Source organism: Rissa tridactyla, chromosome 8 (assembly GCF_028500815.1).
Source record: "Rissa tridactyla isolate bRisTri1 chromosome 8, bRisTri1.patW.cur.20221130, whole genome shotgun sequence".
Classification (NCBI taxonomy): Eukaryota; Metazoa; Chordata; class Aves; order Charadriiformes; family Laridae; genus Rissa; species Rissa tridactyla.
Genome location: NC_071473.1, coordinates 7,466,145 through 7,491,497, shown reverse-complemented (window position 1 = coordinate 7,491,497; position 25,353 = coordinate 7,466,145). Strand labels below are relative to the sequence as shown.

Here is a 25,353-nt window from a genome sequence, read left to right as displayed (position 1 = left end):
GGGTGGCAAGTCACTAAAAGGGCTGGTAGCAGTTGCCCCGGCGCCCACAGTGGCTGCCGGGCTGGGGGGCTGCCCAGGGGTGCTGATGCGCTGCCCCATCCCTGCCTTGCCACACACGCCAGAATTGCCAAAAAAGGGGAAAAAAGGGCAGAAATTATGTTAGTGCTTCTTGTGTGCAGCTTCCAGGAGGATTCGTGCTGCCTCCTGCCCGTTGTGCTGCAGGGACCATGGGAGATGTGCTGCCCACAGTAGGGTGGCTCTGGGTTCCCCGGGGTGGGAGCAGGCGTCACGCTGTCCCCTTGTCACCTGGGCAAGGAGGAGCCCCGAGGGGGCTGCAGGAGCAGGGGGCACAGGCTGTCCTTGGCGTTCTCCACTGCAATGCCACCCTTTCCCAGGGGGTTGTGTTGGGGCTGCAGAGGTTGGTGGCTCCCCGGGGCTCACGGGAGCAGTGTCCCCGGTTGTGGCAGTGCCCCTGGTGCTGCTGCTCAATGGGGTCTGGCCTGGCTGAGCATCTCCCGCCGCAGCCACGGTGCCACACGGGATGCTGCTGTGGGTCTCGGTGTCCGGGCTGGTCATGCACCAGCGGGTACAAATCTCTGCACAACCCCTTGAGCTGTGGCTGTGGGGGGCACCAGGGAAGGGGCACCTGCTGCCCCCTCCCCTGCAGAGACTGCCCTTGGTTTGGGTCTCACTTTCCTCTGAATTGGTAGATCCCCATCTCAGGAGTTCTCAAAATTGGTTTAGGAAAAAAAGATTTCAGATGAATTTTATTAATCTTAATGGTGACAGCTCTTTGACACGAGCTCTTCCCTGCACCCTGCGTGGCCTGTCCTACATATCCCATGAGGGATAATACATCGGTTTGACCAGCCCAGCCTCCCCCTGCGCAGTGCTGTGTTTCGCAGCCCCCGGCAGCGGCAGCACCCTCGTCCCTCTCCCCCTCTGCAGGGAAAGTGGCAGCTCCTCTTGCCAAGCTCTAACCCCAGGTGGACGGATCCTGCTGGGCTCCTGCCCTGCTCCGAGGTTATTTTCCACTGGGTGAAGCAGCTCATGCCCCTTCCTTTCCATGGTGCCGGGTGGGATTTACCTCTCTGGGCAGATGCTGTTGGCTGCGCACGGCGTGTGCCTGTCCCTGTGGGTGCTGGGGGAATCCAGGCTGCCGCCCTCACGCTGGTGGTGCCCATGCTGGTGCCCATGCTCATGCCCATCCTTGGAGCAGCCCAGCGTGTCCTGGAGGTCACTGACCACCTCTCCTCCATCTGCAGGGGTGTCACCTCCCGTGCCTGGCCGGGACCTGGCTGCCCTGTGCCCACCCTGTGATGCCACCCCACCCAGCCGCCCCGTGACACAGCCCTCCTCTCGGAGGTGACACGGCAGCTCAAGGGGATCCCCCAGTGGGGACCTGCCCTGCAGCCACCGCTGTGTTTGTTCCTGTGCTGGCAGAGCCCAAGGAGGCTGTGCCCTTGCAGGCAGAGGCAAAGGCAGGTCTGGCCACTGGCCCCGTGCTGGGGCACATGAGGTAAGAGGGACATGGGCGCACCAGGGGCATGTCTCTGACGGGGACCAGGGTGGTGGGAGGGGTGTCTTCTGTGTCCCCTTTCTCTGGGTCTTATGCTGCCTTGGTCAGGGGAGCAGGGCATGGTACGTGGGGCTGCGCGGGGTCACCTGTGCCCAGGGTCCCTCGGGGTGCTGCTGCATGGCCGGACCCCTGTGTGTGCCCCGCAGAGATGGCCTTCCAGCGGAGCCACAGGCTGAACCTGCTGCGCCTCGTCGTGCTGCTCCTCGTGGCCTTGGCCGGCATCAAGTTCCTCTTCCGCGACAGGTGAGGTGACAGCAGGACCCCAGGTGTGGTTGGGTGTCCCCAGTGGGGTCGGGGTCTGTGGGGAGCCCTTGGGCCATGCCTGCATGGGGGCCTGGTGCTGGGGGGCAGCTGGTGCCCCCATGCCCCGCGGCACCCCCAGCCCTGCTCCACTCCCTGCAGCTTTACCCTGGAGCTGCACAAGCACGTCAGCAAGGACAGCGGGTTCTGGGGGGACACGGGTGACACCATCCTGGACGCCGGCCCCCAGAGCCAGGTTGTGAAGATCCCCGTGGCAAAGATAACGGCCCCAAGGCAAGAGCCTGGGCAGCAGGTCCCCAGGGATGCCAGCGCCACCGAGATGAGGCTGGTCCACCTGGACCTCAAGGGAGCTGCGCCCAGGGTCTCCTACCTGGAGCAGGTGAGGATGCCCAGGGACTGGCGGGAGGCGCCAGGGAGGGACGTGCCGAGCGGGCAGAGGCAGAGCAAGGCTCGACCTGCTGGCTGTCCCTGCTGGTCCCCAGGGACTGTGCCGTCCCCACCGTCTGAGTCCACCCTGCCTGCCCCACAGGTGTTCCCCCTCCTGTCCCAGCTGGGAGCCAACGGCATCCTCATTGAGTACGAGGACATGTTCCCCTTCAAGGGGGAGCTGGAAATCCTCAAGTCCCCGTATGCTTACAGGTGAGCCGGAGCTGCGTGCTGAGCTGGCCGGGGGCTGCCGACTCGGTGCAGCCCTGGCAGGTCCCAGTGTGCCAGAGGCTGGGTGTGACCCACCTGGACCCGTGATAACCGTGGTCAGAGTGCCGGGCTGTGCCGCCATCAGACCAGCTCCCTGCCCCGCCGGGTCAATATTTGTGTCCCCATAGTAAAGTCCACACAGGCATGGGGTGGCCAGGGCTACACGGGCAGGGTGCCGGAGGAGGAGAAGGAGGAGGGAGTGCCCTCACACTCTGCCCTCTGCCCTGGCATCCCCTGGTGAGCCTGTCCCTGCCCTCCCAGCGAGGAGGACATCGAGCGGATCCAGCAGCTGGCCGAGCTCCACAAGCTGGAGGTGGTTCCCCTGGTGCAGACCTTTGGGCATGTGGAGGTAGGGGGTCCCATTCCTGCTCCTCATCCTATATCCCCTTGGCCCATGGCCTGGAAACTCGCCCCTGATGGCTCCTCCCGCGCAGTTCATCCTCAAGCACGAGAAGTACCAGCACCTGCGGGAGGTCGAGCGCTTCCCCAACAGCTTCAACCCCCACATCCCCGACACCCTGGCCCTGCTCAAGAGCATCTTGTCACAGGTGATCGAGAAGCACAGGCGCTCCACCTGGATCCACATCGGCGCGGATGAGGTGGGCAATGGGCCATGCAGGGACCCCAGCCCTCGCCCTGGGCACTCACAGGTGTGCTCCCAGGGGTGCTGAGCATCCACCTTTTCCCCCCTAAATCCAGGTCTTCCATCTCGGAGAGGGGATGGACTCCAAGAACTGGATGAGCCACAACAGGGGTGACACGGGGACCATGTACCTGAAGCACATCAAGGAGGTGCTGAGCTTCATCGCCACGCAGTACAGGGGGCTGCGGGCGCTCATGTGGGACGACATGCTGAGGAAGATCAGCGTGGGAGCCCTGCGGGGTGAGAGGATGGGGATGGCAGTGGTGGCACCTGAGCTGGGGGTCGGCTGTGCTGGTCCACGTGGCCACCCTGACAGATGTCCTGCCCAGTGGCCAGCAGGAGCCCATGCCTGGCCTTGTGGGGACATGGGTCTCGGGGGAGCATGAGGACCCCCAGGCATCCTCATGCCACTGGCACCAGTGCCCACGTCCCCATCCCTGCTCCCCCCACAGAGTCCGGGATAGCAAAGCATGTCTTGCCCGTGGTGTGGTTCTACGCACCCGACTTCGAGGCTGAGCAGATCGGTAAGGCGGCATGCAGGCTCTGGGGGCTGGCGGGGAGGACACCCCCCAGTGACCCCCCCGCTAACCCCTTGTGGGTGGTGGCACTGGTGGCTCATGCCTGTCCCTCTGCAGGGCCATTCCTCACCAAGTACGCGGAGAGCGGCTTTGAAGCGGTGTGGTTCGCCAGCGCCTTCAAGGGCACCACAGGACCGGCACAGACCTGGCCCCCCCTCAGCTACCACTTGAAAAACCACCTGAGCTGGCTGAAGGTGATGCAGGCCCTGCCACGGCTGGCCCCGCTGCACTTCCAGGGCATCGTCCTCACCGGCTGGCAGAGGTGAGGGACGGCGGCACCCCCACCCTCCCCAGTGCCCACACGGCCCTGCCGGCAGTGGCACAGGAGACGATGGCACGGCTGGCCCCGCTCCGCAGGTACGACCACTACTCGGTGCTCTGCGAGCTGCTGCCCGTCGGCATCCCCTCCCTGGCCATCTGCCTGCAGACCCTGGTGAACGGTGAGCCACCCCCCTGCCGCCGGCACCGGACCAGCCCTCGCGGCTGGGCTCATCCCCCATGTCCCTCACCCAGAGACCCTGTCCTGCAGGCAGGGAAGGATGCTGGGAGGGGGGTGGGAAGCAGGGGAAGGAGAGCTTCAGGTCCCCCAGTTTCGGGGGACGCCTGACAGTGGGATGGCCCGGGCCCCTCTGCCCCTCTCCTTGCCCTCCCCAGGGGGCTTCACAGAAGAGACAAAGAGGAAGGTCCTGGACGCGCTGGGCTTCCAGAGCATGCAGCTGGAGCAGAGCACTTGGTGCGTGGCACTGCTGCCCCCAGTTGCATCAGAAGGGATGCGCTGGAGCGGAGCAGCAGGTTGCTTACCCAAATTCCCCAGTCCTAGACCCACCTGGGGCAGGGATGGGTGTCCTCCAGCCATGCAGGGTGCTGGGGTTCACCCAGCCCAGAGCCCTGGCACGACTGGTGCACCCCACGTGTTGGGTTCTCACCTCTTCCTCCTCTGTCCTATCCCCCAGTGAGGGCAGGGGAGCATTCCCTGGCGCGGAGATCTACCACATGGTCGAGCAGGTTAATGGCCACCTGAAGGAGAGCATCCTTAAAGCCCTGGAGGAGGAAAGGTAACGGGTGGTGGGAGGCAGCGGGGTTGGCTGTCTCTGGCCTCCGGGCTGGAGCACGAGAGTTTTGGCAAGGGAGGGGACCTGCCCAGCGTGCAGTTCCCCATCCCCAGGTGGCCTCTGTGCCCCCACTCCCCTCATGCCTCCCCAGCGCCATTAAAGGCTGGTTCAGCCTCTATCACCGGAAGCACCAGTTCGGCAACCCCCGCAACATGGAGAGCTTCGGCAGCAAGGTTCTGAAGTACGTGGTGCTGGGGGCCTGCGTGGGGCTGGGAGGGGCCCCGGGCTTGGCTATGGGGTGCCTTGCAGGAGAGAGCTGGACCCCCCGCTCCCCCCCTGCCAGGCTCCACGAGGACTGGGAGAGCTTCGTCCGTGACCTGCGCACCCACCTGGAGAGGGTCTACTTCCCTGACACGGTGGAGGAGTGGATGGAGGAGAACATCAACCCCTACCTGGACCAGCTGCGGGACTTGGTGCGAGACTACCGGGCCATCATCCGCCTCAACGCCAGGCCCAAGGTGACATAGGGGCCATCCCCCCTGCGGCTCCCACTGCCCCTCCAAGGTGGGCTTTGGGTGCTGCCGTTGCGTGTCTGTGTGCTGGTGACTGCGTTGCTGCTGTTGGTTTGTACTGTACAGAGAGCTCCTGCACATCCCACTTCCACAATAAAGTATTTTCGTAGATGCTGCTGGGTGCTGGTGGGGGCTGCGGCTCTGCCCCCTCCCCGTGCAGGCTGGAGGGTTTGGCAGCCACGGGGCAGAGCCATGATGGAGGGCAGGGAGAGGGCAGCCCATGGGATGCCCGTGTGCTTCGTGCTGCCCTCGAGGGCGGCCGTGCCCTCCCTGCAGGACGGGGTTCAGCCCGGCGCAGGTGCTGGGTGGTGCATGCCACCGGGCGAGGGCTGGCACCCAGGATGGGGCAGTGCATGAGCGGGGTGCACGGGGACTCTGCCAGGCTCCCCTCAGCACCCTCCCCAACCCCGTGGGTGCTTTCAGCAGCGGCTGCCACTGTGAGCCCCTGATCGCTGGGAGGGGGGGCGAGCGCGGCGCTCTCTTCCTGCGCCGAGCTGAGCCATCCTCCAAATGTTGCTTTCATCTCTTCCTTCCTCTCCTTTAATCCAGCGCCTGGGGCCCCCCGCGCGCTCCCGGGCCCATCCAGCCTCCCGCGCCCAGGCAGGGCCCTCCGCCACGCTCCTTGCCTGCGGCTGTCAGAAAGGCAGCCGTAGGGGGGGGGAGAAGCGGGGGGACCCCTGCATGGGTGAGCCCTCCCGCTGCCAGTGGTGCCTCCGGCTCCTGCAAGCAAGAGTTTCCACATGCCCGCTCCTCCATAGTGCCCATGCTCGCAACAGAGAGCGGGGGGCAAAGGCAAACCTCCCCGTACCCACAGCTCTCCCTGTTCAGGGCGCCGTTTTCTGCTCAGCGTGCGCAGGGCAGCGACACAGACATTTCCCTGCACATTTTTGTGCTCTGTAAAGACCAACCCGACTTGGCAAGGGCCCGGAGGGAGCCACAGAAACGCGAGGCGGTCTGGAGCTCCTTCTGCAAAAGCCTGGCTCGGGCAGGGGAGGAGGGTCAGGATGGCTCTGTGCACCCCACTCAGCCCCACACAGCCCTGCTGCCCTGTGTCCTGGCTTGGTCACAAAGGTCCCGGTGTCTGGTGAGGCCATTGGGACAGGGGCTGCCCCATCTCATGTCTGTGCTGGGTCCCTGGGTGCTGGGTGTGGGAACCCAGCAGGAGAGCTGTGGGGCACAAAGGGACCTTTGTTGAGGAGCTTCATTTGTTATCAAGTGGTGGCAGATGTGAGGGAAGCCCTTGACCTCCCTGGGCCCCTGGGTGCGTTCGGAGCCCCAGCCCCCAGTCCAGGGAGACCCGCACCGGCTCAGGCCCCCCGTGCAGCCGCACACAGCCAGGCTGCGGGATTAGAGGGCAGATTAGACGGCGTTTCGCGCTGGCAACCCAAATGTCCTGGATTGGAAAGTGGGGGTGGGGAGAGGAGACGGACCCTGCCATCCCTGAGGGGGGGCTCAGCCTGGAGCTGGGGGCTGCGGAGGGAGTCAGGGGCTGCGGAGGGCATCCTTGGGCTCCGGTTTAGGGGGCATGGGCCAGCACAAGGTGGGCAGGGGGCATCAGGGAGGAGCTTTGTTCATGTTTGTCTAGAGTTTGCTTGGTTCCATCTTTCCCTCTGCCACAGGCATTCGCCCAGGTCTGCAGCCGCCTGTCCCCGTGCAGCTGGCTGCCTCACTGCCCTGCGGTGACCAGCACTTTAGGGGCCAGCTGGGTACCAGCTTTTCGTGTGTCCCAACATTGGTTTGCCAGAGCTGGGACCTCCACAAGGCTTTTAGGCAATAACCCATCTGGGAGGGCAGAAATTTGGGCATGATTTTGTGCAAGTGATGGCTGTGGTCTGCATTGGCTGGGCACCGTTAGCACATTAATGCCTTGTCCATCGCTGGCCCCATTTCCTATCTGGTTCAGCAGCATCCTCAGCCCTCAGCACAAGGCACCCTCCACACCTTTAATGTCGCAGTCATTTAAGCCATAAAAAAGTGGAAGGGGACGAATGTCACTGGCCATTGTGTCTATAAAAGTGGAAAATTAGGCAGTAATAATGGCTTTATTTAAAGAAATTGAAAAGCTGCTCCAGCCTGGTTCCCATTATCAGCCACCACAGGCTGACGGTCGGTGACTGCAACGGCCAGGCAGAGCGGCGGGACGGGGACCGGTGAAGGGCACCCCGGAGCGGGGCTGGGGAGCACGGGGTGCCGGGGCTGGCTCTGCTCGGGCCGCCAGCCCCCGCTCCTCTAGCCCGGGGGTCATTGCCCCCCCCCCCCCCAACACCACGGGGGTCCTCCCCAAGGAAGAAGAGGCCCCGAGCAGCCTTGCTTCCCCGCTCTCCCCTCCGGGCTGCCGGGGCGGCAGAGACCCGCCAGCTCGTTACACGCCACGGCTGAGGAGCGGCGGCGGCGGCGGCGGCTCCCACCGGGGCGCTCCCCGGGCCCCGGCGCCTTCCCCCGCGCTGGGGAGGGGGATCCCCGTGCCCCGCCCGCAGGCACCGGGGCGGCTCCCGCCCCCTCCTCCTCCTTCTCCTCCTCCTCCTCCCCCCGCGCTGCCGGTGCGCCCCCTCCCCCCGGAACTCGCCCCCCCCCCCCCGCGCTCCCGGTGCGGCCCCCCCGCCCCGCCGCGCCCCGCCCCGCCCCGGGCGCCCGCCGCCGCCGCCGCCGCCGCCGCCGCCGCCCCCGCCTCCGGAGCGGACTGGGCGGGGGGGCCCAAGCCGAGTCGTGCCGCGCCGTGCCGCCCGCCCCTCGCCGCGCCGCGGAGGATGCTCGGGCCGTGAGCCCGCAGCCGGCAGCCCCGGCGCCGCGGAGCCATGGGCAAGGACCAGGAGCTGGTGCAGGCGGTGAAGGCGGAGGACATCGCGGCCGTGCAGAAGCTGCTGCAGAGGCCCAAGCCCGGCAAAGCCAGTGAGTTGCCGCCGCGGCGGGGCCGGGCCGGGCCGGGGGTGCCGGTGGGGCTGGGGTGGGGGCTGCGCGGACCGGCATCGCAGCAGCGGGTGCGGCGGCTCGGGGCCCGCATCCCGCCCGCTACTCCCGGGGCCCGGCCCGGGATGCCGCCCTGCCCGGCCCCGGAGCATCTCCGGCCCTTCCCCGGTGCGGCGCGGGCGGGGGCCGTAAACGTGCCGGGTACCCCCCGGCGGCGCCCCGGGTTGGGGCGGGGGGGTCAGCCCGGAGAAGGGGGGCTGACGGCGGCGGAGCATCCCCGGCGGGTGCTCGGTGCTGCACAGGATCGCCCCGCCGGCCCCGGTGCAACCCCCGATACGGCCGGGCACCGGCCGGGCTGCCCTTGCCCTGCACCCGGGAGCAGCCTCCGGGGAGCCGGGCCGGGCCGGTGCACCGGGAGGGGGGTGGATTGGCCTGGGCATGGGCAGGGGGCTGCGGCCGGGCAGGCAGGGCAGAGCTGGAGGCATCTGCGTGTGCGTGGAGCGTGTGTGCATGGACTGTGCGTGTGTGCAGCGGGGCTGCCGGTGCCTGCACACATTTGCCCGTGTCTGTGCGTGTGTACGTGCGTGCTGGGTGTGCATGTGTGTCTGTGTTTGGGTGCGTGTCTGTGTTTGTGTATCGGTGTGTACCGTGGCATATGTGTGTTTGGATGTGGCTGTGTTGGTGTTTCTCCGTGTGGGGGTGTTTGGATGTGGCTCCATGGGTATCTCCCTGGGTGCATCTCTGCGGCTGGGATTGCACGTCTCTGTGTGTGCACCCGGGTGTATGTGCCCAGGCGTGAGGCTGCGGGGGTGTGCGTGTGTGTGTACGTGTGTGTAGCTCCGTGAGTATCTGCTCTCTGTACGATATAACTGCTCTGTTGAGGCGTTCCACCCGGGACTGAATTATTCATGGTGCTGATGCAGCCGCAGGTTTCAGGCCTGGTGCACGGGGCTGAACTGGGGGGCTGGGGACCATCCCTGGGCACGGGCAGGGACCGTGGGAAGCACTCATGTGGCATCAGGTCACTGGGCACACAGCCCCTTTGCTGCTGCACCTCATGTCCCTCCCTCTGGGGCCCAGTGCTCCCTGAGTGTGGGCACCCCCGTGTCCCTAGAGGCAAGCAGGGCTGGTGTGGTGTCCCCTGTCCCTGGCTGAGCAGGGCCAGCGTGGCATCCTCTGTGTTCTGGTGCTGAATAGGGCTGGCGTGGCATCCCCCATGTCCCCACTGTAGTGCAGGGCTGGCGTGGCATCCCCCATGTCCGTGCTGCCGTGCAGGGCGAGCATGTAGTCCCTTGTGCTGTGCAGAGCTGGCGTGGTGTCCCCCATGTCCTGGTGCCATGCAGGGCCAGCGTGGTGTCCCCCACGTCCAGTGCCATTGTTGTTGTCACTGCCAAGGGCCTGTACAGGGGGAGGAGAGGCTCCAGCTCAGACCCCCCTTCATCCCAACCTGCTCCAGGTGTTGCTGCTTCTGTGGCCTCTCGGAGCAGTGTGCAGGGATGGGGATGACATCTGGCCTGTGCCCAATGCTGTCGCCCGCACACCCCTCTCCAATCGCAGCTGGCCCAGGCACACAGCTGGTGTTGCTGTGGCAACGGCCAGCGGTGCCGGAGTGCCACCACCTTCTCCCGCATCCCTCTCCTTCCCAGCCCTGCTCTGCTGCATCTCCCTCACCGGCCGCTCTCCTACTGCCAGGCACTGCTGGGTGGGATGGCCGCGGTGGCCAGCGGTGCTCCCAGGCTTGTGAGCGAGGGACGAGGGACACCCAGTCAGGCCAAGCCTGGCCATTTTGGTGTTGGGGACATTCCCGCTGCAGGCCTGGATGCTTGCCCCATGCCCTGGCTGGGCTGTGCCTCTCCAGCTCTGCTGAACCCACCAGTGCCGGTGCTGGGCTGCTCTGGCGCCGTTTCCCCATGGGACCCGTCTCTCCTGCCCGGCGGCAGCGCCGTGGGTGCCATGCTCCCGGCCTGGGGTGCATGAGCACCTCTGGCAGCGGGGCTGGAGAAGCGGTTCACGGCACGGGGTGGGAGAGCACCAAGCAGGGGCTGTCCCCATGCCGTGGCGTCCCCATGTCCCCCATCCCCTCCGCGTGCCTGTCCCACGCATGCCTCGGGTACTCCCTGCGCTGCGCGGCACCAGGAAGATTTGTAACTTAGCTCTGTTATCTGGATAATATCCTATTCATGTGGGGTTTAATAAATGAGATTTTAAAAATCCCTGCGTGAATTAACACGGGTTGCTATGGCGACGTGGGGCCCAATTTAGTGTGTGGAGTATGAGTTTGTGGGGCCCGGGCCGGCCGCAGCGCGCACCGCGCTCGCTTCCTGGGCATCCATAATTGATAAGGTTGTCTGAAAGTTACGCAAATCAGATGCAGGGATTTGGCAGCAAACTGTTCCCCTGCCTGTCCCCTCCTCCCCGGTGCTACCTCGAAGAATTGTAGTGACTTGGCGTTTTCCCCTCGGCTCCCCGGCTTGGGCACCGTGGGATGGGACGGGGCCCCGGGGTATCCCCAGCAGCGCCCGTGCCCGCTGCACCGTCCCCATCCGGGCACGCGGGGCTTTGGGCAGCGGGAGACGGGGCTGTGCTGTGCCGTGCAGGGAAGCGGCAGTTCCTCGGCTGTGGTGTGTTGGAGCAAGCGGTCTCCTTCCCTTTGAGGCCAGTGCTGCTGGCGGCTCGTCCACTTTGGAAATGGCTTCTGTGTGGCACCCGCCAGTGCCACGGGAGGGACCTCGAGCTGAGGGCTGGGCCCTTCTGTTCTGGCTTCTTCTCCCGCTGGGCTGTGGGGCTTTGGGGTTGTCCCGGCACACGGCCCCATGGTGCCAGGGCGAGCACCCGGGACGGCAGAGGCTGGCTGCAGCTCAGCTGTGTGGGTGCGAGCCGGGGCTGTGTCCCGTGGGGCTGTGTTTTCTGTCCCATGCCTGGCCCTCAGTGCTATCCTGGTCCCCCCAGGCTGCTGTCAGGGCTCGTGTCCTCGTGTGCCACTGGAGCTCTGGGTACCTCGCTCCGGGATGCCTGGGGCTGGGTGAACCACGCTGCCTGGCGGCGCTCGGGAGCTGGGCATGGAGCCTGGCACTCCCTGCACCCTGCCATGCTGGGGTAACCCAGCCCATCCTGGCCCCACTGCCAGGCGGTATGGGTGCTGAGGAGGGGGCAGGTCTCGGGGTGCCCCTGTCCTGGGCAGGAAAGCCCCATTCCTGTGTTGCCCCCAGCACAGGGTTGTGTCCTGCCCTGCATGTTGCTGGCAGCAGCCCTGGCATTTCGGGGCTTATCCCAGCCAGCCCTGGCCTCGCTGACACACACGGGGAGTGGTTCCTGCCCTGCCCGGGGAGGGACCCCAGCCCCGTTGTCACCAGCGCTGCCCTGGCCCCACGGCTGCCTCCAGCCGCGCTGCTCCCAGCTCCGGGACATGCAGGGTGGGCAGAGCCCGCTACGGGTGAAGTCTGGGACAGGAGCCAGGCAGCTCCTCGGAGGATGCGCGTGGTGCAGGCAGGGTGGGCAGCAGGGGAGGGACCCCAAAGCTCAGCGAGCACCCCCAGGCTCATCACCCTCTGGGGTGCTGCCATCCCGTGGGGACCCATCCCGGGTTGCGAGCGGAGCTGCAGCAGCCGGGTGGGATCGCTGCTTCACCAGGGCTCCGGGATGCGGGGGCAGCGGGAGGAAGGAGCCAGACCCCTTGGGGACATGGGGTCCCTGGGCAGGGCCTCGTCGGCTGCCTCCTGCCCTCTGGTGCATCCTCCTGTGTGGCGGCCAGTTAATTCTGGGTTTTTTTGCCTGCGTTTGATTGCATTAATAATCTCCTCTGATAACAGTATTTAATAAAACCAGGCTAATATGGCGCAGTTAGGACATGTCTTTGACATTTTACAATTCAATTTCCATGCAGTAAAAGGCAGGGCAGCTGCAAATCCAATTGTGGTGCAGTGCCCAAGGCGCGCACGGCCAGCAGCCGCCAGAGCTGCCCCGTTCCTCCCGGCCCTCCGGTAACACTGGAAACTTCCCCAGGCGGCAGCCAGCCTAATGGCTCCCGTTGTCCCTCCCTGACCACAGGCGCTGGGGCAGCCCCCTCCTCACTGCAGGGGAAACCCAGGCAGGGGGGAGAAGGCAGTGCTTGCCAGGACACCGGAGCCCCCGGGGGCTACTGGCCTCTGGAGCCATCGGTGCCGGGCAGGACATTTGGAGCAGGAGGAAGGGGCCGTGGGGCCGGATCCTGTGGTAGTTTGGCCAAACTGTGGGGCTGCAAAGAAGTGCTGGGCCCTCACGCATCCCCTATGCCATGGCCGGATGCTGCTCCCGCGGCCCCCCCCGATCCCCTCAGCACGGATTAAGGGGCGAATGCCAAGGAGGCAGGCTGGGGCAGGCAGGGCAATACTGGCACGGGGCGATGTTGGTGCATCGGTGCATGGTGCAGCCATGTCCCGGGATGGCGGTCGGGGCTGAGCGGCTCCTGCCACTGCCACGCTTAACGGTGTGTCAGCAAGTCCCTTATAAACTTCTTCTTGGGGTTTCTAGCCCGCGTGTGAAACCTCGCTCCCAGCAGGACTTGGCAGGCGGGCGCAGGCTGGCGTGTGCCAAGTTTCCTTCCAGAGGGGGATTATTACTCAGCCTGGGGTGACACCTCGTTATTTTACATTTTCCTGCCTCTCTTTCTGGCTGGGCTGGAATTGTGGGTGCGAACCCTCCTCTGCCCCCTGATGCCCCAGCGCAGCTCCCGCTTCGGGGCTGGCTGCGGGGTCCCTGCCTGCCGGGGGATGCTGCAGAGGACCACGGGCTGTTGGCCACCGCCACCGAGGAGCAGCAGGGCCATGGGCTGGCAGCTCTGCTGCCGGCTCGAGGCTCTCTCGCTGGCCTGGATTTTCTCGTGGCAGTCCCAAATTCACCTGGCTTAACACCAATTAGCCCTTTGCCGGTGGCGGGCAGCCCCTCGTGCCTGGGGCTCTCCCGGGCTGCCAGCTCTGCCTGTTTCCCGCATGAGGACTTTGCTGCTGGGTGCCGTGGTACTCCTCGATACCCGTGCACTGTGGTGGGGTGATGCTCCCAGGGAGCAGCTGGGGATGTGGCAGGGCCAGGCTGCACCCAAGGGTGACAGTGCTGTGGATGCTTGAGGTGCTGGTGGTGCAGCAGGGCCAGGTGCTGTGGGCACATCAAGCCCCCCTCCACAGCTTCCTCCTTCCCTGCCAGCCCAGCATGGTTTCCAGTAGCCAGGCTGGCATCTGTCTCATCTTCCCTGCCCTGCTGTGCTCCCTTTAACCCTTCCCTCCCCTTTGCATCCACTGGGAAAGGCTGCGATCTGCTCCCTCCCTCCCTCGGTGCATCTGGGTGTCCCCAGTCCCTTCCTGCTCCCTGTGTGCCTGCAGGGCCCCGTTGGTGGCTGTTCGGCCCCGCGGTGGTGATGCCCGTGGATGGCGGCTGCATGGTGCTGTGGCGGAACCCTGATGGGTGGCAAAGCAGTGGTGGGTCCTTGATGAACGTTGGCCTGGGCACATGGCTGGTGGGAGCTGCGGTGCCAGTGATGGAGGGGACCGCGTGGCTCTGTGGTGATGCTCAGGGCTGTGCTTGAACGTGTTTGCCGTGACACTCTCCATCCTGGTGCTGTTGCGGGAGCAGGGTGTGCTGGGAGCAGTGTGTGCCGCTGCACCGGGACCGGGCACCGCCAGGGCTGGGCACTGCTGGCCGCGCCACAGAGCCGGGGCTGTGAGCCTCTGGCTGAACACTGGCCGTGAGCCCACTGGCGCTGCCCTTGCCAGCCAGCGGCTAAAGGTGCCTCTCACAAGTGTTCGGACTCTGTCGGTAGAGCGCCGGAGAACTAATTTGCTGGTGTTTAATGGCTGATGCTGTTACTGCCCAGCCAGGCTCCCGCAGGTGGGGGAAAGGCGTTGGGAAGCAAAACCCGCTCTGGAGCGCTCGGGCTCATGCTGGCCTGCACAGATGCTGCTGCTCCATTGCCGCTTTGTGCCCTGGCTGCGTCTGAGTGTGCCATGGGTACAGATCATGCCGGGCTGGTCGCTGGGCCAGCATGAAGTGACTATGTCCAGCTCTGCCTCGGGCTACCATCCTGTCCCACAGCTGGGGCGCGTGGGACTCTCACCCTCTCTGTGCTCCATCCCCAGAGGGACAGGGGCCAGCGCAGGCTGCCCGGGGCAGGAGCGATCCCGTGGCGGGCTGGACTGAGAAGGATCTTTAAAGCTGTAATGAAATGTTAATAGTATTTTCCAACTCAATATGGGAGTAGAAAATGAGGTGTTTAACGCTGGGCTCTGCAGCGACAGGAGCAATCAGCCTGAGAAATGGGAAGCCGGGGATGCAGTGCTGGGCCTGCTCCGGTGATGGATGGGTGCTGGTGCCTGGCACAAGCCGTGGGGCCAGGGAACCATGGTGCTGGGATGGTGGGAGAGCGGCTGACGGGGTAATGCTGGATCTGCCTGGGTCTCCTTGGGTCTCGCTGGCAAGGTCACTACGGGCCGCCTGGTGAGAGCCGAGCAGATCAAGAGGGTTGTGGGTGACCAGGGGGCACAGCAGGCCGATGGGACCCCGGCTCTGTGTCCTACCTTGGCCCGTATCAGCTGGAGATGGAGCAGGTTGGAGTTGGTGCCCAAGCAGCTGCCATGGGGCATGGCCTGGGCACTGCTTCTCCGAGCACCGTGCCTGCCGGCGGCTGGCTCCTCTGCACCAGCGCTGCTCTGCCAGCGTACGCCTGTGTGCCCCTGTACATCTGTGTGCCCCTGTGCACGCGTGTGCATGCATGCGCCCGTGTGTGTGTGTGCATCTGTGTGCATGCAACTGCTTCTGTGCATCATGTGTGTTGTGTGCCCCTGTGCATCCCTGTGCATGCGTGTGCCCACGTGCATCTGCCCCGTGCACGCGTGTGCCCGCAGCTGTCTCCGCCGGCCGCTTTGGTAGTGTCTCCTCCCCGACCTGGCGTGGGGCTCGGCACTGGGGACGGCTCTCAGTGGCGGCAGCAGCTGCCGGCTGATTCCTTCCAGATGTGGCTGCTGGAAGCCCAGCTCCGCACCGCCTCCTCGCCGAGGGCCCCGTGGCTTTTCGGTCCGTGGCTGCCGGAGCTGTTGGAGCAGACAAAGCAGCCGCCTGCCCGGCTCCTGCATTGCAGCTGGGCTGTTTACGGCACGCTCCTCGCGGCTGTGCAGCTCCGCAGCGGCTCTTCTCCCCGCTTGTCTCTGCTCCGGTGTGTGTGGATCCTGAGGCTGTTTCTAACTAAGCCCCTAGTCCCGGCAGGGATGGGGTAGGTGGTCCACTATGCTGGGGACACTGGGATGGGTCCTGCGAGCCCTGCCCTTCCCCTGCAGCATTGCTCGGCCTTTGCGAGGAGCGTGATGCCTCCAGCCGGGCTCCCAGCGCTCAGGGCAGTTGCATGGCATTGCCTGGCTGCACATCCCCGTGCTGCCCATCCGCCCATCGGCGTCACCGAGCTGCCAGCCGGCACACCCCCAGAGCTGCCCATCACCGCACCTGTCCTGCCCGCAGGCCCTGCCGGCAAAGCCGCCCTGGTGCGGAGGGTGTGCGAGTGGGCACGGTGCACCGGCACGCGTGGGAGCGCTGGGGAAGGTGAACCAGGTTGTTATGTGGACAAAGACAAATGATGGCACTAAAGGCATCGTGTTCAAAATAGATCCCAGGGCCTGTTTTACCCGCGTACGGTGTGGGAGCTCAGAGCCCAGTGCTGCAGCGGAGCCTATTGCCCTGTTATTTATCTGAGCTGTCTGCATGAACACGTGTGCACATGTGCACACACTCTGTGTACGCTGGGGAGCTCCCTGCCGCTTCCCAGCGATGTCTGGACTGTGGCTGGGTTCATGGGAGGCCAGATGATAGGGACTGTTCATTAGTTATAGAATCACAGAATGGTTAGAGTTGGAAGGGACCTTAAAGACCAGCCAGTGCCACCCCCTGCCCTGGGCAGGGACACCTCCCACCAGACCAGGCTGCTCCAAGCCCCATCCAACTTGGCCTTGAACACCTCCAGGGATGGGGCATCCACAGCTTCTCTGGGCAACCTGTTCCAGTGTCTCACCACCCTCGTGGTGAAGAATTTCTTCTTTATATCTAATCTAAATCTACCCTGTTTCAGCTTAAAGCCATCATCCATTGTCCTATCACTACATGCCCTTGCAAAATGATTAGTTAATGATGCTTTAAGATACGCAAAGCTACTGGTCCCTCCCTGCAGAGCAGTGTGGCTGGGATTGGTCCTCCCAGGGCTCCCGGCCCCACGGAAGAGGTGAGGATGAGGAGGAAATGGGGAAGACTGGGATGGGGCTGGTTAGGATCCTCTCTGCTCCGGGTGGAGGTGGGCGGTGCCAGCATCTGCCCCCTGTTTGCTCCCATGTCCCAGGCAGCCCCTGCTCTGGCACTGAGGATGTGTGGTGCTGGCTTTGCTGGGATGCAGACGGACAGGCGGATGCAGACTGGCGGCGTCCCCAGGCAGCTCCATCCCGTTCCCCACCGTGGCAGCCTCACCCTGCCGGCGGTAACTCCTTCCAGCCGGGGTGATTACTGAAAATTACCTGTTTGCCACCGCCCCGGCGCGGGGAGAGCAGGCTGTCAATTAAGGCTCCATGGAAGCAGCACCAAGACGCATTTCCGCAGAGACGAGGGTGGGCGTACGGCTGGCACCGGGGCTGGCGGCGACGGGCGCAATGGAACTGGTATGATGTTTGGTGCTGGTCCCATGGGGCTGAGCATGGCACCTCATGTCCACCTGTGGGGCTGGAGCCGACGCGTTGCTCCGCTGCCCTCACCCTTGCCCATCCCTGCTGCCGGCTTCCCCACGTCCCCGGTCACACGGGACCAAGTCACCGGCATCCTTCGCGTGGAGAGCAGCACGGCACCGTGTGTTTTTCAGGGGTCAGCGTGTTTGCAGGCAGCCTGGAGCAGGCAGAAGGCTGCCGAGACCTTGCAGGCAGTGACTCTGTGCTGGGAGGGAACATCTGCAGAGCTGGGGCTGAGCCCCAGACCGGGGCTGGGGGAAGCCCTGCAGAGCTGGGGGGCTGGGGCTGCCCCGGGGGAATCCGGCTGATGCAGCGCCAGTGGTGAATGGCTCGGCTGGGCTCCGGGGCACCACACGGCAAAGGTCAGGTGAGGATACGGCTCGACAATGCAGGCAGAGCAGGGATGCTCACGGTAGCCGCTGGTGAGCACCACTGCCCCGACATGGTGCTGGGGGGCATCATCACCTGGGTCCAGCCCCAGGTTTTCAGCGGGTCGGCTCTACCATGAGTGTACCCACATCCCCCATCACTGCCTGCCCTGGCAGCCCGCAGGGTCAGACCCTTGTCCTCCCTTGGGATGGAAAATTTTCCTTTTTTTTAGAAAAAAAAAAAAAAAAATCACTGAGGAGTCCCCACTGCCTCTTGAAAGCTGCATTTAAGTTGCTTCATCCTGGCCCCGGGGGACAGCCCTGCGCTGCTGCAGCACCGTGACTCAGGCTGCCACGGCCTATTGATTTTGAAGTGCAGATTTCTTGGCTCCCTGGGGAAGGCTCCGTGGGAGGGCCGGGTGTCCGGAGCACCAGCAGGTGTGCTGGGCACAGGGCCAGCATCCCCCCAAAGTTCCTTGGGATTTAGAGAATGGCTTGTGCTGGGCGTCGGGGCACCCAGCTGTGGATGTCCAGCTATCATGGGGTATCCAGAGGTGATGGGAATGGGTGTGCAGATGTGATGGGCAGTTGCTATCCAGCTGTGGTGGGAACTGGGATATCCAGCTGTGGTGGGCAGTGGATATCCAGCCGTGGTGGGCACTGGAATGTCCGGCTGTGGTGAGCAGTGTGTGTCCAGCTGGGATGGGCAGTTTTTTTCCAGGTGGGACGGGCACTGGGGTATCCAGCTGTGGTGGGCAGTAGTTATCCAGCTGTGGTGGGCATTGGGCTGCAATGGTTCCCCATCCCTGCCACCTCTTTGCCCCAGGCAATCCCTTCCCACGGCAGCCAGCAGCCTGCGAGCTTTCCGGTGCATTATTTATACAGTCAAAATCGATCAGTAGATGATAACAGCTTCATTAGCATCTGAACATCGTGCCGGCCTCAGTGCTTGACATGACCTTGGCTGCAGGAGTTACAAGCCTTTTGCTGTCTGCTGGTGGTGAGGACCGGCTCCCTGGTGTCCCCATCATCCAGCCAGGGCTGCTCCAGCCACCTCTGTGGGGTCCCCACGGTGGCACAGGCACGCAGAGACCACGTTGCCACACACTCTGCCCATGCACATGCCCCCGTGGGGTCCCCATGGCAGGGACCCCATCCTCACTGTAAGGAATAAGACCACTCATGCCAGGGCTCCTCGTGCAGCAAGTGCTTGCAGCGCTCGTTGTTTGCGTGGCACTCGTCAGCAAGGATATAATTAAGAGCAGCTATTTTGGATGCTTCCTTTATCCGGCAGCTCACGGCGATGTCGCTGCAGGGTCCTCCCCTCCCTCCGAAACAGGCGCTTGGCTTTGCCTTGAATGTCTTCCCTGTGGGTATTCGGTGTCATCCTGCTTGTGGGGTCCCTGTTGTGCTTGGGGGGACACATGCAGGGGTCCTGCTGCCTGTGTGGGCTGGGGAGGGGGAGAAATAGCAGGGATGGTAGGGCTGGAGGGGAGAGGGATCACTGCAGTGGGGTGATGAAAGGGATATGGAGGAGGATTTAGGGGGGTTGCCCCGGCTCATCCACCACCGCTGCCAAGCTGGGGCGGGGGGGAGCAGCGACGGCTTTCCCCTCATTAAGTAGATGTTGATTTAGCGGAGGCTGGAGCCATCTGCTCGGAGCAGCCTCCCGCTCCCTGCGAGCTGGCGCGGCGCTGCCGGGGGGAGCTGGGCGAGGATGTGCTTCGTCAGCGGGGGCTTGGCCGGGAGCCCCCGCACCCCGGCCGGGCATCGATCGCTGCTGGTGCTGCGCTGGCTGCAGACACAGGGGCTGGTGCACGAGCATGCTAACGGGCACTGTGTGTCCCCACTGCTGGGAAAGGAGAGGAGCCCCTGGAGGGACTGAGGAGTCCCACCGGGTGGGTCTGTGGCCTCGGGCACGGGTGCAGGGGAGGGGCTGGAGCAGCCGGGCATGGGGGTCTCCCCACAGCATGCACTGGGATGGCTGGAGCCGTGGTTGGCATGGGGGTCTCCCCACAGCATGCACTGGGATGGCTGGAGCCGTGGTTGGCATGGGGGTCTCCCCATAGCATGCACCAGGATGCCTGGAGCAGTGGTTGGGCATGGGGGTCTCGCCGTGGTGTGCACCGGGATGCCTGGAACAATGTTGGGCATGGGGGTCCCGCCGTGGTGTGCACTGTCATGCCTGGAGCAGTGGTTGGGCATGGGGGTCTCCCCACAGCATGCATCAGGATGCCCAGAGCAGTGGTTGGGCATGGGGGTCTCCCCGTGGTGTGCACCCATGGCGAGGCATTGGCGTGGTGGTGCAGGAGATCGGGGTGATGGGCGGCTGGACCCTGGGGTCGTGCAGAGTGGTTCCCCTGTGCATGCCCAGCCCTGCACGTGCAGCCGGCTCGTGCGTCGCTTGCTGTCGCCGTGCCCGTCGGGCCGTCGCTGCTGCGGGGCGGCCAGCGCGTGGCAGGGGAGGACGGGGCCGGCGAGGAGCCCGCCGCCCTCGCTGCACGCAGAATGCTGGGCTGAATTCAAGCGTGCATTTAGCTACTGTGAGCTCTGTGTTTAAGTAAAGGCATTTCTGGGAGTAGTGGCTGGGCTGAGCTCCCCGCGGCGGTGTTTACTCGCGGCAGACGCTGTTTATAGTCGGTGTCTATGGCAGGCGGCTGCGGCTCCCGGTGCGCACAGGAGCTGCGGGATGGAGCCGGACCTGGCGTTGCTGGAGCTCGCTGGATCCCGCGGTGCAGCTTGTCCCCCTTACCTGGGGCCAGCCATGTGGTCCTGCCTGACCCTGCTCAGCACCATCAGGCCCCTCAAGGATGCTCGCGGCGTGCAAGCCGCTCTGAGAGCCATGGCCCATGATGTGAGACTGGGATGCCCGGGGAGCCTTGTGCTCCAAGGTGGCATGACGTTCACCTAAGCAACCCATGGGGAGCAAAGAGGGGACATTGGGGTGTCCCGAGGGCATTGGTGGGGCTCAGGTGGTCTGAGCAAGGGCCCCAGCGCCAGGGATGCCACCATCTCTCTGTGCTGCAACATCTGCTGGATGGCCCCGGCATCTGCCTCTGCTCAGGCAGAGCAGAACGATGCTGGTGTGTGCTTGCGTGTGTTCAGTGCTCTCCGTCACCCCTTCGGTGATCCTGGCAGGGAGGACAGCTAGGGACATGCTCGGAGCACGCTGGCAGCATGGCCGTGCTCTCCTCCCCGCCATGCCCGACTTCTTTTGTGGCTGGTATTTTTAATTGGCCGTGCTCTCAGCTCCCTTCCCTCTCCCTTGTTAATGGAGAAGTTTTCCTTGTGCTTCCCAGCCATTAACGAGCTCTTCCATGTCTCCCTGCCCCCAGACAGGCTGCAAATCCCTCATGGTGGCAGTGGGGCTGAGACAGCCCCAGGCTGTGGATCGGTGGAGTGCCGGGGTGCCCCTCCTGCTCCCCCAGGCCCGGGAACTCTGAGCACCCAGCCGCGGCAGGGCCGTACCGAGGGCTCGGTTGGGCTCCAGGCTGCGGCGCTGCGCCCTCGACACACCGCCGACATCCCCATGCCAAGCTGCCAATGCTGTGCCAACAAGCATGCTGCTTCGTTACAGGAGGGGCTTATTGCTGAGCTCTTGGACCATCGTGTGAGGGTTTTGCTTGTGGCCCCTCAAGAGCTTTGGTGGTGCCAGCTGGTGTGGCAGCCGCTGCCTTCCCTGCCCTGCAAAGCCATTGTCCCTTGAGGGTACCGGTGCCGATGCAGGCACGGGGTTGATTCTTCGCCGGCGCCACCATCTGTGGCCTTGGCCTGGCCCCGCAGGGGTGCCAGCCGCCACGCCGCCATCCATGCCGCCATCCACACCTCGCCGTGCTGCTGGGCACTCACCCCAGGAGGATGTGGGACCACCCGGCTGCTCTCCAGGGAGCCACATCAGACTAATGCCGCACCTAACCTAAAGACCTTTTCCCAGCAGCGCTTGAAGCCATGCTGGTGCCTGAGCTTGCCGCAGCCCCTCACGGGCACTGGCAGGCTCACGGCCACTGCCAGGGCTTTAACGAAAGTCAAACCGCTGCGCAGCTGGAAGTCACTGACTAAGCACTTGGCACGAGCAATGATGGAAGTGCTAAACAGATTTTGGCAGCCGCAGCCTCTCCTGCAGGTGCAGGGAGGAGAGATTTGCCACTACGGTGTGTTCGGCTGGTGCTGGTTTGGCCGGTGCGAGGGGCTGTTGGTGTGTACCCAGCGATCGGCGTCGCGGGGTGCAGCAGTGATGCTGTCAGTGTCACCGCTGCACCCCACGACGCCGATCCCTGGGCATTGCCCCATCCCAGCCCCTTGCTGGGACCAACCCATGGGAAAGGTCAGGCACTGCAGACCCGCTGACATCCGTCCGTCCGTCTGCGAGGACCGATTAGCCGGAGCGGGGCCCGTCTCGGGGCCGGAGATTGGAGCCAGTGCCGGGCACGGTGCCGCTCCTGCGCCCGCCGACTCCTTTTGTCCGCTGGCCATTTGCATCCCTGGGGGGCGGCTCGGCCCCCTTCTCCTGGGAGCTGCTTCTTGGCGCTGGGCGGCAGCGGAAGCGGTCCTGGGCTCCTCTCCACCGGCACTGAATGGCACCTTTGTTGGGGAGCCTGGCGGCAGCTCGGGGCTGGCGAGGACCTGCTTGGCCCCGTCCGCTGCGGTCAGCCCCGGTGCCGGGGGCTCTGCCCGCCAGCAACGTCCAGTCCTTCCCAGGGGAGCATGGGGGGAGCGCAGGGATGCTTCAGTGGGGACAGGATATGTGGGCCGTTCCCTGGGTCTGGCCACCCAGGTGGGGATTTGTTGCTGGGGTGGTTTGTTAATGTGTTAAACGAACAGCGCAGGCTGCCGGGGCAAGGGAGGCTGCCCCACCACACGGGGCTTGGGCTGGGGGCGTTTTGTTTGGTGGAAGGAGGGCAAGCGGGGCTGGCTGCGGGGACCCCATGGTGCCCCCGTCCCTCCTTGTGCCCAGGGGACCCCATGGTGCCCCCATCCCTCCCTGCGCCCAGGGAACCCCATGGTGCTATGTCCCTCTCTGCACCCTGGGGACTGCAGTGCCCCTTCTTGTCCCACAGCCACCCCATGGCACAGGAGGAGAGTCTGGGGACCTACTGGAGGGGGGACGATCATCATGGCTGTTCAGAAGCCATCCTCCAGAGCTCTTGCCATTGGCACTGGTCTGCATTGTCATTAGCAAATCTACGTCTTGGGCTCTCGGGTGGCCGATGGAGCACGGGAGGGAGCAGGTGCTCTAGCAGTCCAGCAGCCTCTGCATTTGCAGGGAGAACCCTCTGCCACTGCCCCAGCTGCTCCTGGGACCGTCTGCCACGCGTGGCCCAGGCAGGGGTGGCTCAGCCCAGCTCCGCTTCCCAGGCCCATGGGTCAGGGCCGGGCACAGCCGCCCTTCCCGCTGCCCGTGCCCCCTGCGCCCCGTTTGCTGACACAGCCCTTTGTGCCGAATAATTGAATATCGCACTGGGAGGCCGACAAGGGCTGGGGGAGCGAGCGAGGCCGTGGCACGTGGGGAGCATCCCTCTGGCTCCATGTGTCCCTCCCCTGCCTGAAGTCACCCCTTCCAGCCGGCTTCTCCCAGCGAGCACTTGTCCCTGCTGTGCTTGTCCCCAACACGCTTCCTGATGAGCCACTGGGTTGAGGACGGCCGTCCTTCCTCCCTGCCAGACCAGGCAGCCTTTATTGAATTATTTCCCATAGGCTCGGGGCTGTGTTGGTGCCAGCTCACTGTGGTGGGCACAGGGGCTGCTGTGTGAGTCCCCAGCCCGGGGCTCTGCCACCCTCCTCTTCCTCCTCCTCCTGCTCTGACTCCCCACTGTGCACTGCGAGGAAAGAGAAGGCTCACTGGAAAGCCTGAGTGGCATTTTTCTGTTAAATCTTATGTAAATCTGGCTTCCTCCTTGTTCGTGGTGCTAATTGGATTGCCTCGAGGCAGTTGATTTTCCCACGCCGGGTGGGGGGCTGCAGGGACAGGGGACATGCCGGGGGAACGGGGGAGCGTGCCGAGCTCACCGCTCTGCCGAAGCAGCCGGGCCCGGCAGCTCGATGTGGTGCTGGGGGCCATGCCAGAACCCCAGCAAGGCAAAGGAGCTGGGAAGGGAACACAAGGGAGACCCACCACAGCCCAGGTGGACGGAGACCCTGGCGCCAGGAGAGGCCGTCGGGCTCTGCTGTCATCAGCAGGGACCCCTCCATCCCAATCCCTCCTTTCCGCAGGCTCGGGCAGCCCCACACCGTGCCACGCTGCACCCTGGCCCGGGCTGCAGTTGCAGGGAGCCGAAACGTTGGTGGGGAGGGAAACCTGGAGTTGCAGCCGCATCCCCGCCCCAGGTCCCTGCCCCAGCCACCTCCTGCGCCACTCTAATCTGCTGCCCCCTTCTCTCCCTCCCAGAGCTCCTCGGATCGGCAAAAAGAGTCAACGTCAACTTCCAAGACACCGACGGGTGAGTGGGAGCCCTGCGCCCGGGCGTGCACGCGGTGGGGTGTGCGGGCAAGAGTGTGCGTGCCGTGGGGTGTTGCGAGCAGGGCTGCACGTGCGGTGGGGCGCATGGGGGCGCATGCCCCAGGGATCTGTGCAGCACAGGGTGCAGCAAGCAGGAGTCTCGTGCGTCTATGCGGGCAGGCCGGGTGTGGAGCGAGGCAGTCGTGCAGCCAGGGTCCGGATGGGCAAGGGCTTCTGTCCCTGTTAGCCAGCGTGGCTGAGCCCTATCTGCACCCCTGAGCCCTTGGGCTTGCAGCCGCGGGTGTCAAAGGTGGGAGGTGAGGGCTGAAAGGCAGAGGAAGAGCAGTGCCCCATGTCTCATCGGCCTCTTCATGGCTCTCGCCATGGGCTTGGGGCTCTGCGGGTGCTGTGCAGGGAGTAGCCCCGTGGGCTGCCGGCTGGGCAAGCTGTGACCCCACTGGGCTGTGCCACTGGATTGCAGCTTCGCAGTCGACATCCAAGAGGCGGGGAGGAGCTGGGAAGGGGGCCGCAGGCTCGCCGCTGATGACGCTAATGAGGCCGCCGGCACAGGAAGGCAGACAGAGCCCCAAGGAGGAGGAGGGGGGCTGCGGTGGGAGCGGGGAGTGATGCTTGCAGGGATGGGCAGCAGCTGCTGCCTGTGCCCCGGCTCCCTGTGCCCCCCCCTCACTGAGCGGGGCAGCAGGACACGGGGCTGGGAAATGCCGGTTGGTCCCTGAGGATAGCTCTGCTGTGGCCATGGAAATGGCACGTGAGCGGAGGGGCCGGATGGGGTCAGGAACGTGAGGGCATGCCCTGGGGATGCATGGCCGCGGCAGCCTGGGTCCCTCCTCATCCTCACTCCCAAGCAGGGCCCCGGTATCGGGGTGGTGGCAGCGGGAATCCCCTGGTACCCAGCCGGCGCATCGGCTCTGCCAGCCTGCGCGTGTGTGCATGCACGGGTGCATGCAAGCGTGCGGGTGTGCGGCTGAGCGTGCGTGTGCATGCAAGCGTGTCTGTGCGCGCGAGCGTGCGTGCACAGCGCTGGGAGCGTGTGGGCATGCCGGCCAGCAGTGGGGCGGGTGTGCGGAGGGTGGAATGTGGGCAGGATGAGGGTCTGCATCACCCCATGGACCACCTCAGTCAGTGTCTGCTGGAGCCGGCAGGTCACCAGAGGGCTGTGCATCACGGCAGGGCTGGGACAGGAGTCGAGAGCTGCAGGCAGGGCCCCTGCTCATTGCCCTGCCTTTGGCTACTGGCCAGCTTGGCAGGTGCAGGAGCAGCCCTGCAGCAGAGGAGCACCCTCCAGCCTCCAGCCCCATTGCTGGAAAGGATCATACCCCGGGAATGCGCAGGGCAGACCCAGGTTGCAGCCCGTGTGTGCTCTGCTTTGCAGCTGGCGTGCTGTGCCAGCTCAGACGGCCTTGGTGCCATGCCTCAGTTTCCCCATCTCTGCTGCGCTCGTTGATTCCCGGGCTGGTGGGTGCCGTTGTCAAGCACCGTGCTGGTGTCCCCACACTTGCCCGGGGGACGGTGTCCTG

The 25,353-nt window shown here is 64.8% G+C and overlaps 2 protein-coding genes across 2 annotated transcripts in view; both read left to right on the top strand.

The window, feature by feature from the left end:
* Positions 1 to 1,462: 1,462 nt before the first annotated feature.
* On the top strand, positions 1,463 to 5,336 carry LOC128914031 (hexosaminidase D-like). Its single transcript, XM_054212553.1, has 14 exons — positions 1,463 to 1,519; positions 1,726 to 1,822; positions 1,982 to 2,219; positions 2,370 to 2,479; positions 2,798 to 2,885; positions 2,971 to 3,135; positions 3,236 to 3,419; positions 3,632 to 3,703; positions 3,815 to 4,019; positions 4,115 to 4,197; positions 4,412 to 4,490; positions 4,711 to 4,812; positions 4,961 to 5,050; positions 5,153 to 5,336. The coding sequence occupies exons 2-14, from the start codon at positions 1,728 to 1,730 to the stop codon at positions 5,334 to 5,336; spliced, it is 1,695 nt and encodes a 564-aa protein (XP_054068528.1). The 5' UTR covers positions 1,463 to 1,519; positions 1,726 to 1,727.
* Positions 5,337 to 8,176: 2,840 nt separating this feature from the next.
* Positions 8,177 to 25,353, top strand: part of CASKIN1 (CASK interacting protein 1) — a 32,311-nt gene continuing 15,134 nt past the window's right edge. The window contains 2 exon segments of the mRNA XM_054212384.1: positions 8,177 to 8,270; positions 23,765 to 23,816. Of these exon segments, the coding sequence (XP_054068359.1) occupies positions 8,177 to 8,270; positions 23,765 to 23,816 (146 nt within the window).

Coding starts and splice junctions, on each gene's coding strand:
- LOC128914031 (XM_054212553.1), top strand. CDS start 1,728: ATGGCCTTCCAGCGGAGCCACAGGCTGAACCTGCTGCGCCTCGTCGTG. Junction 1,823..1,981: donor AAGTTCCTCTTCCGCGACAG/GTGAGGTGACAG, acceptor CACTCCCTGCAG/CTTTACCCTGGAGCTGCACA. Junction 3,136..3,235: donor TCCACATCGGCGCGGATGAG/GTGGGCAATGGG, acceptor CCCTAAATCCAG/GTCTTCCATCTCGGAGAGGG.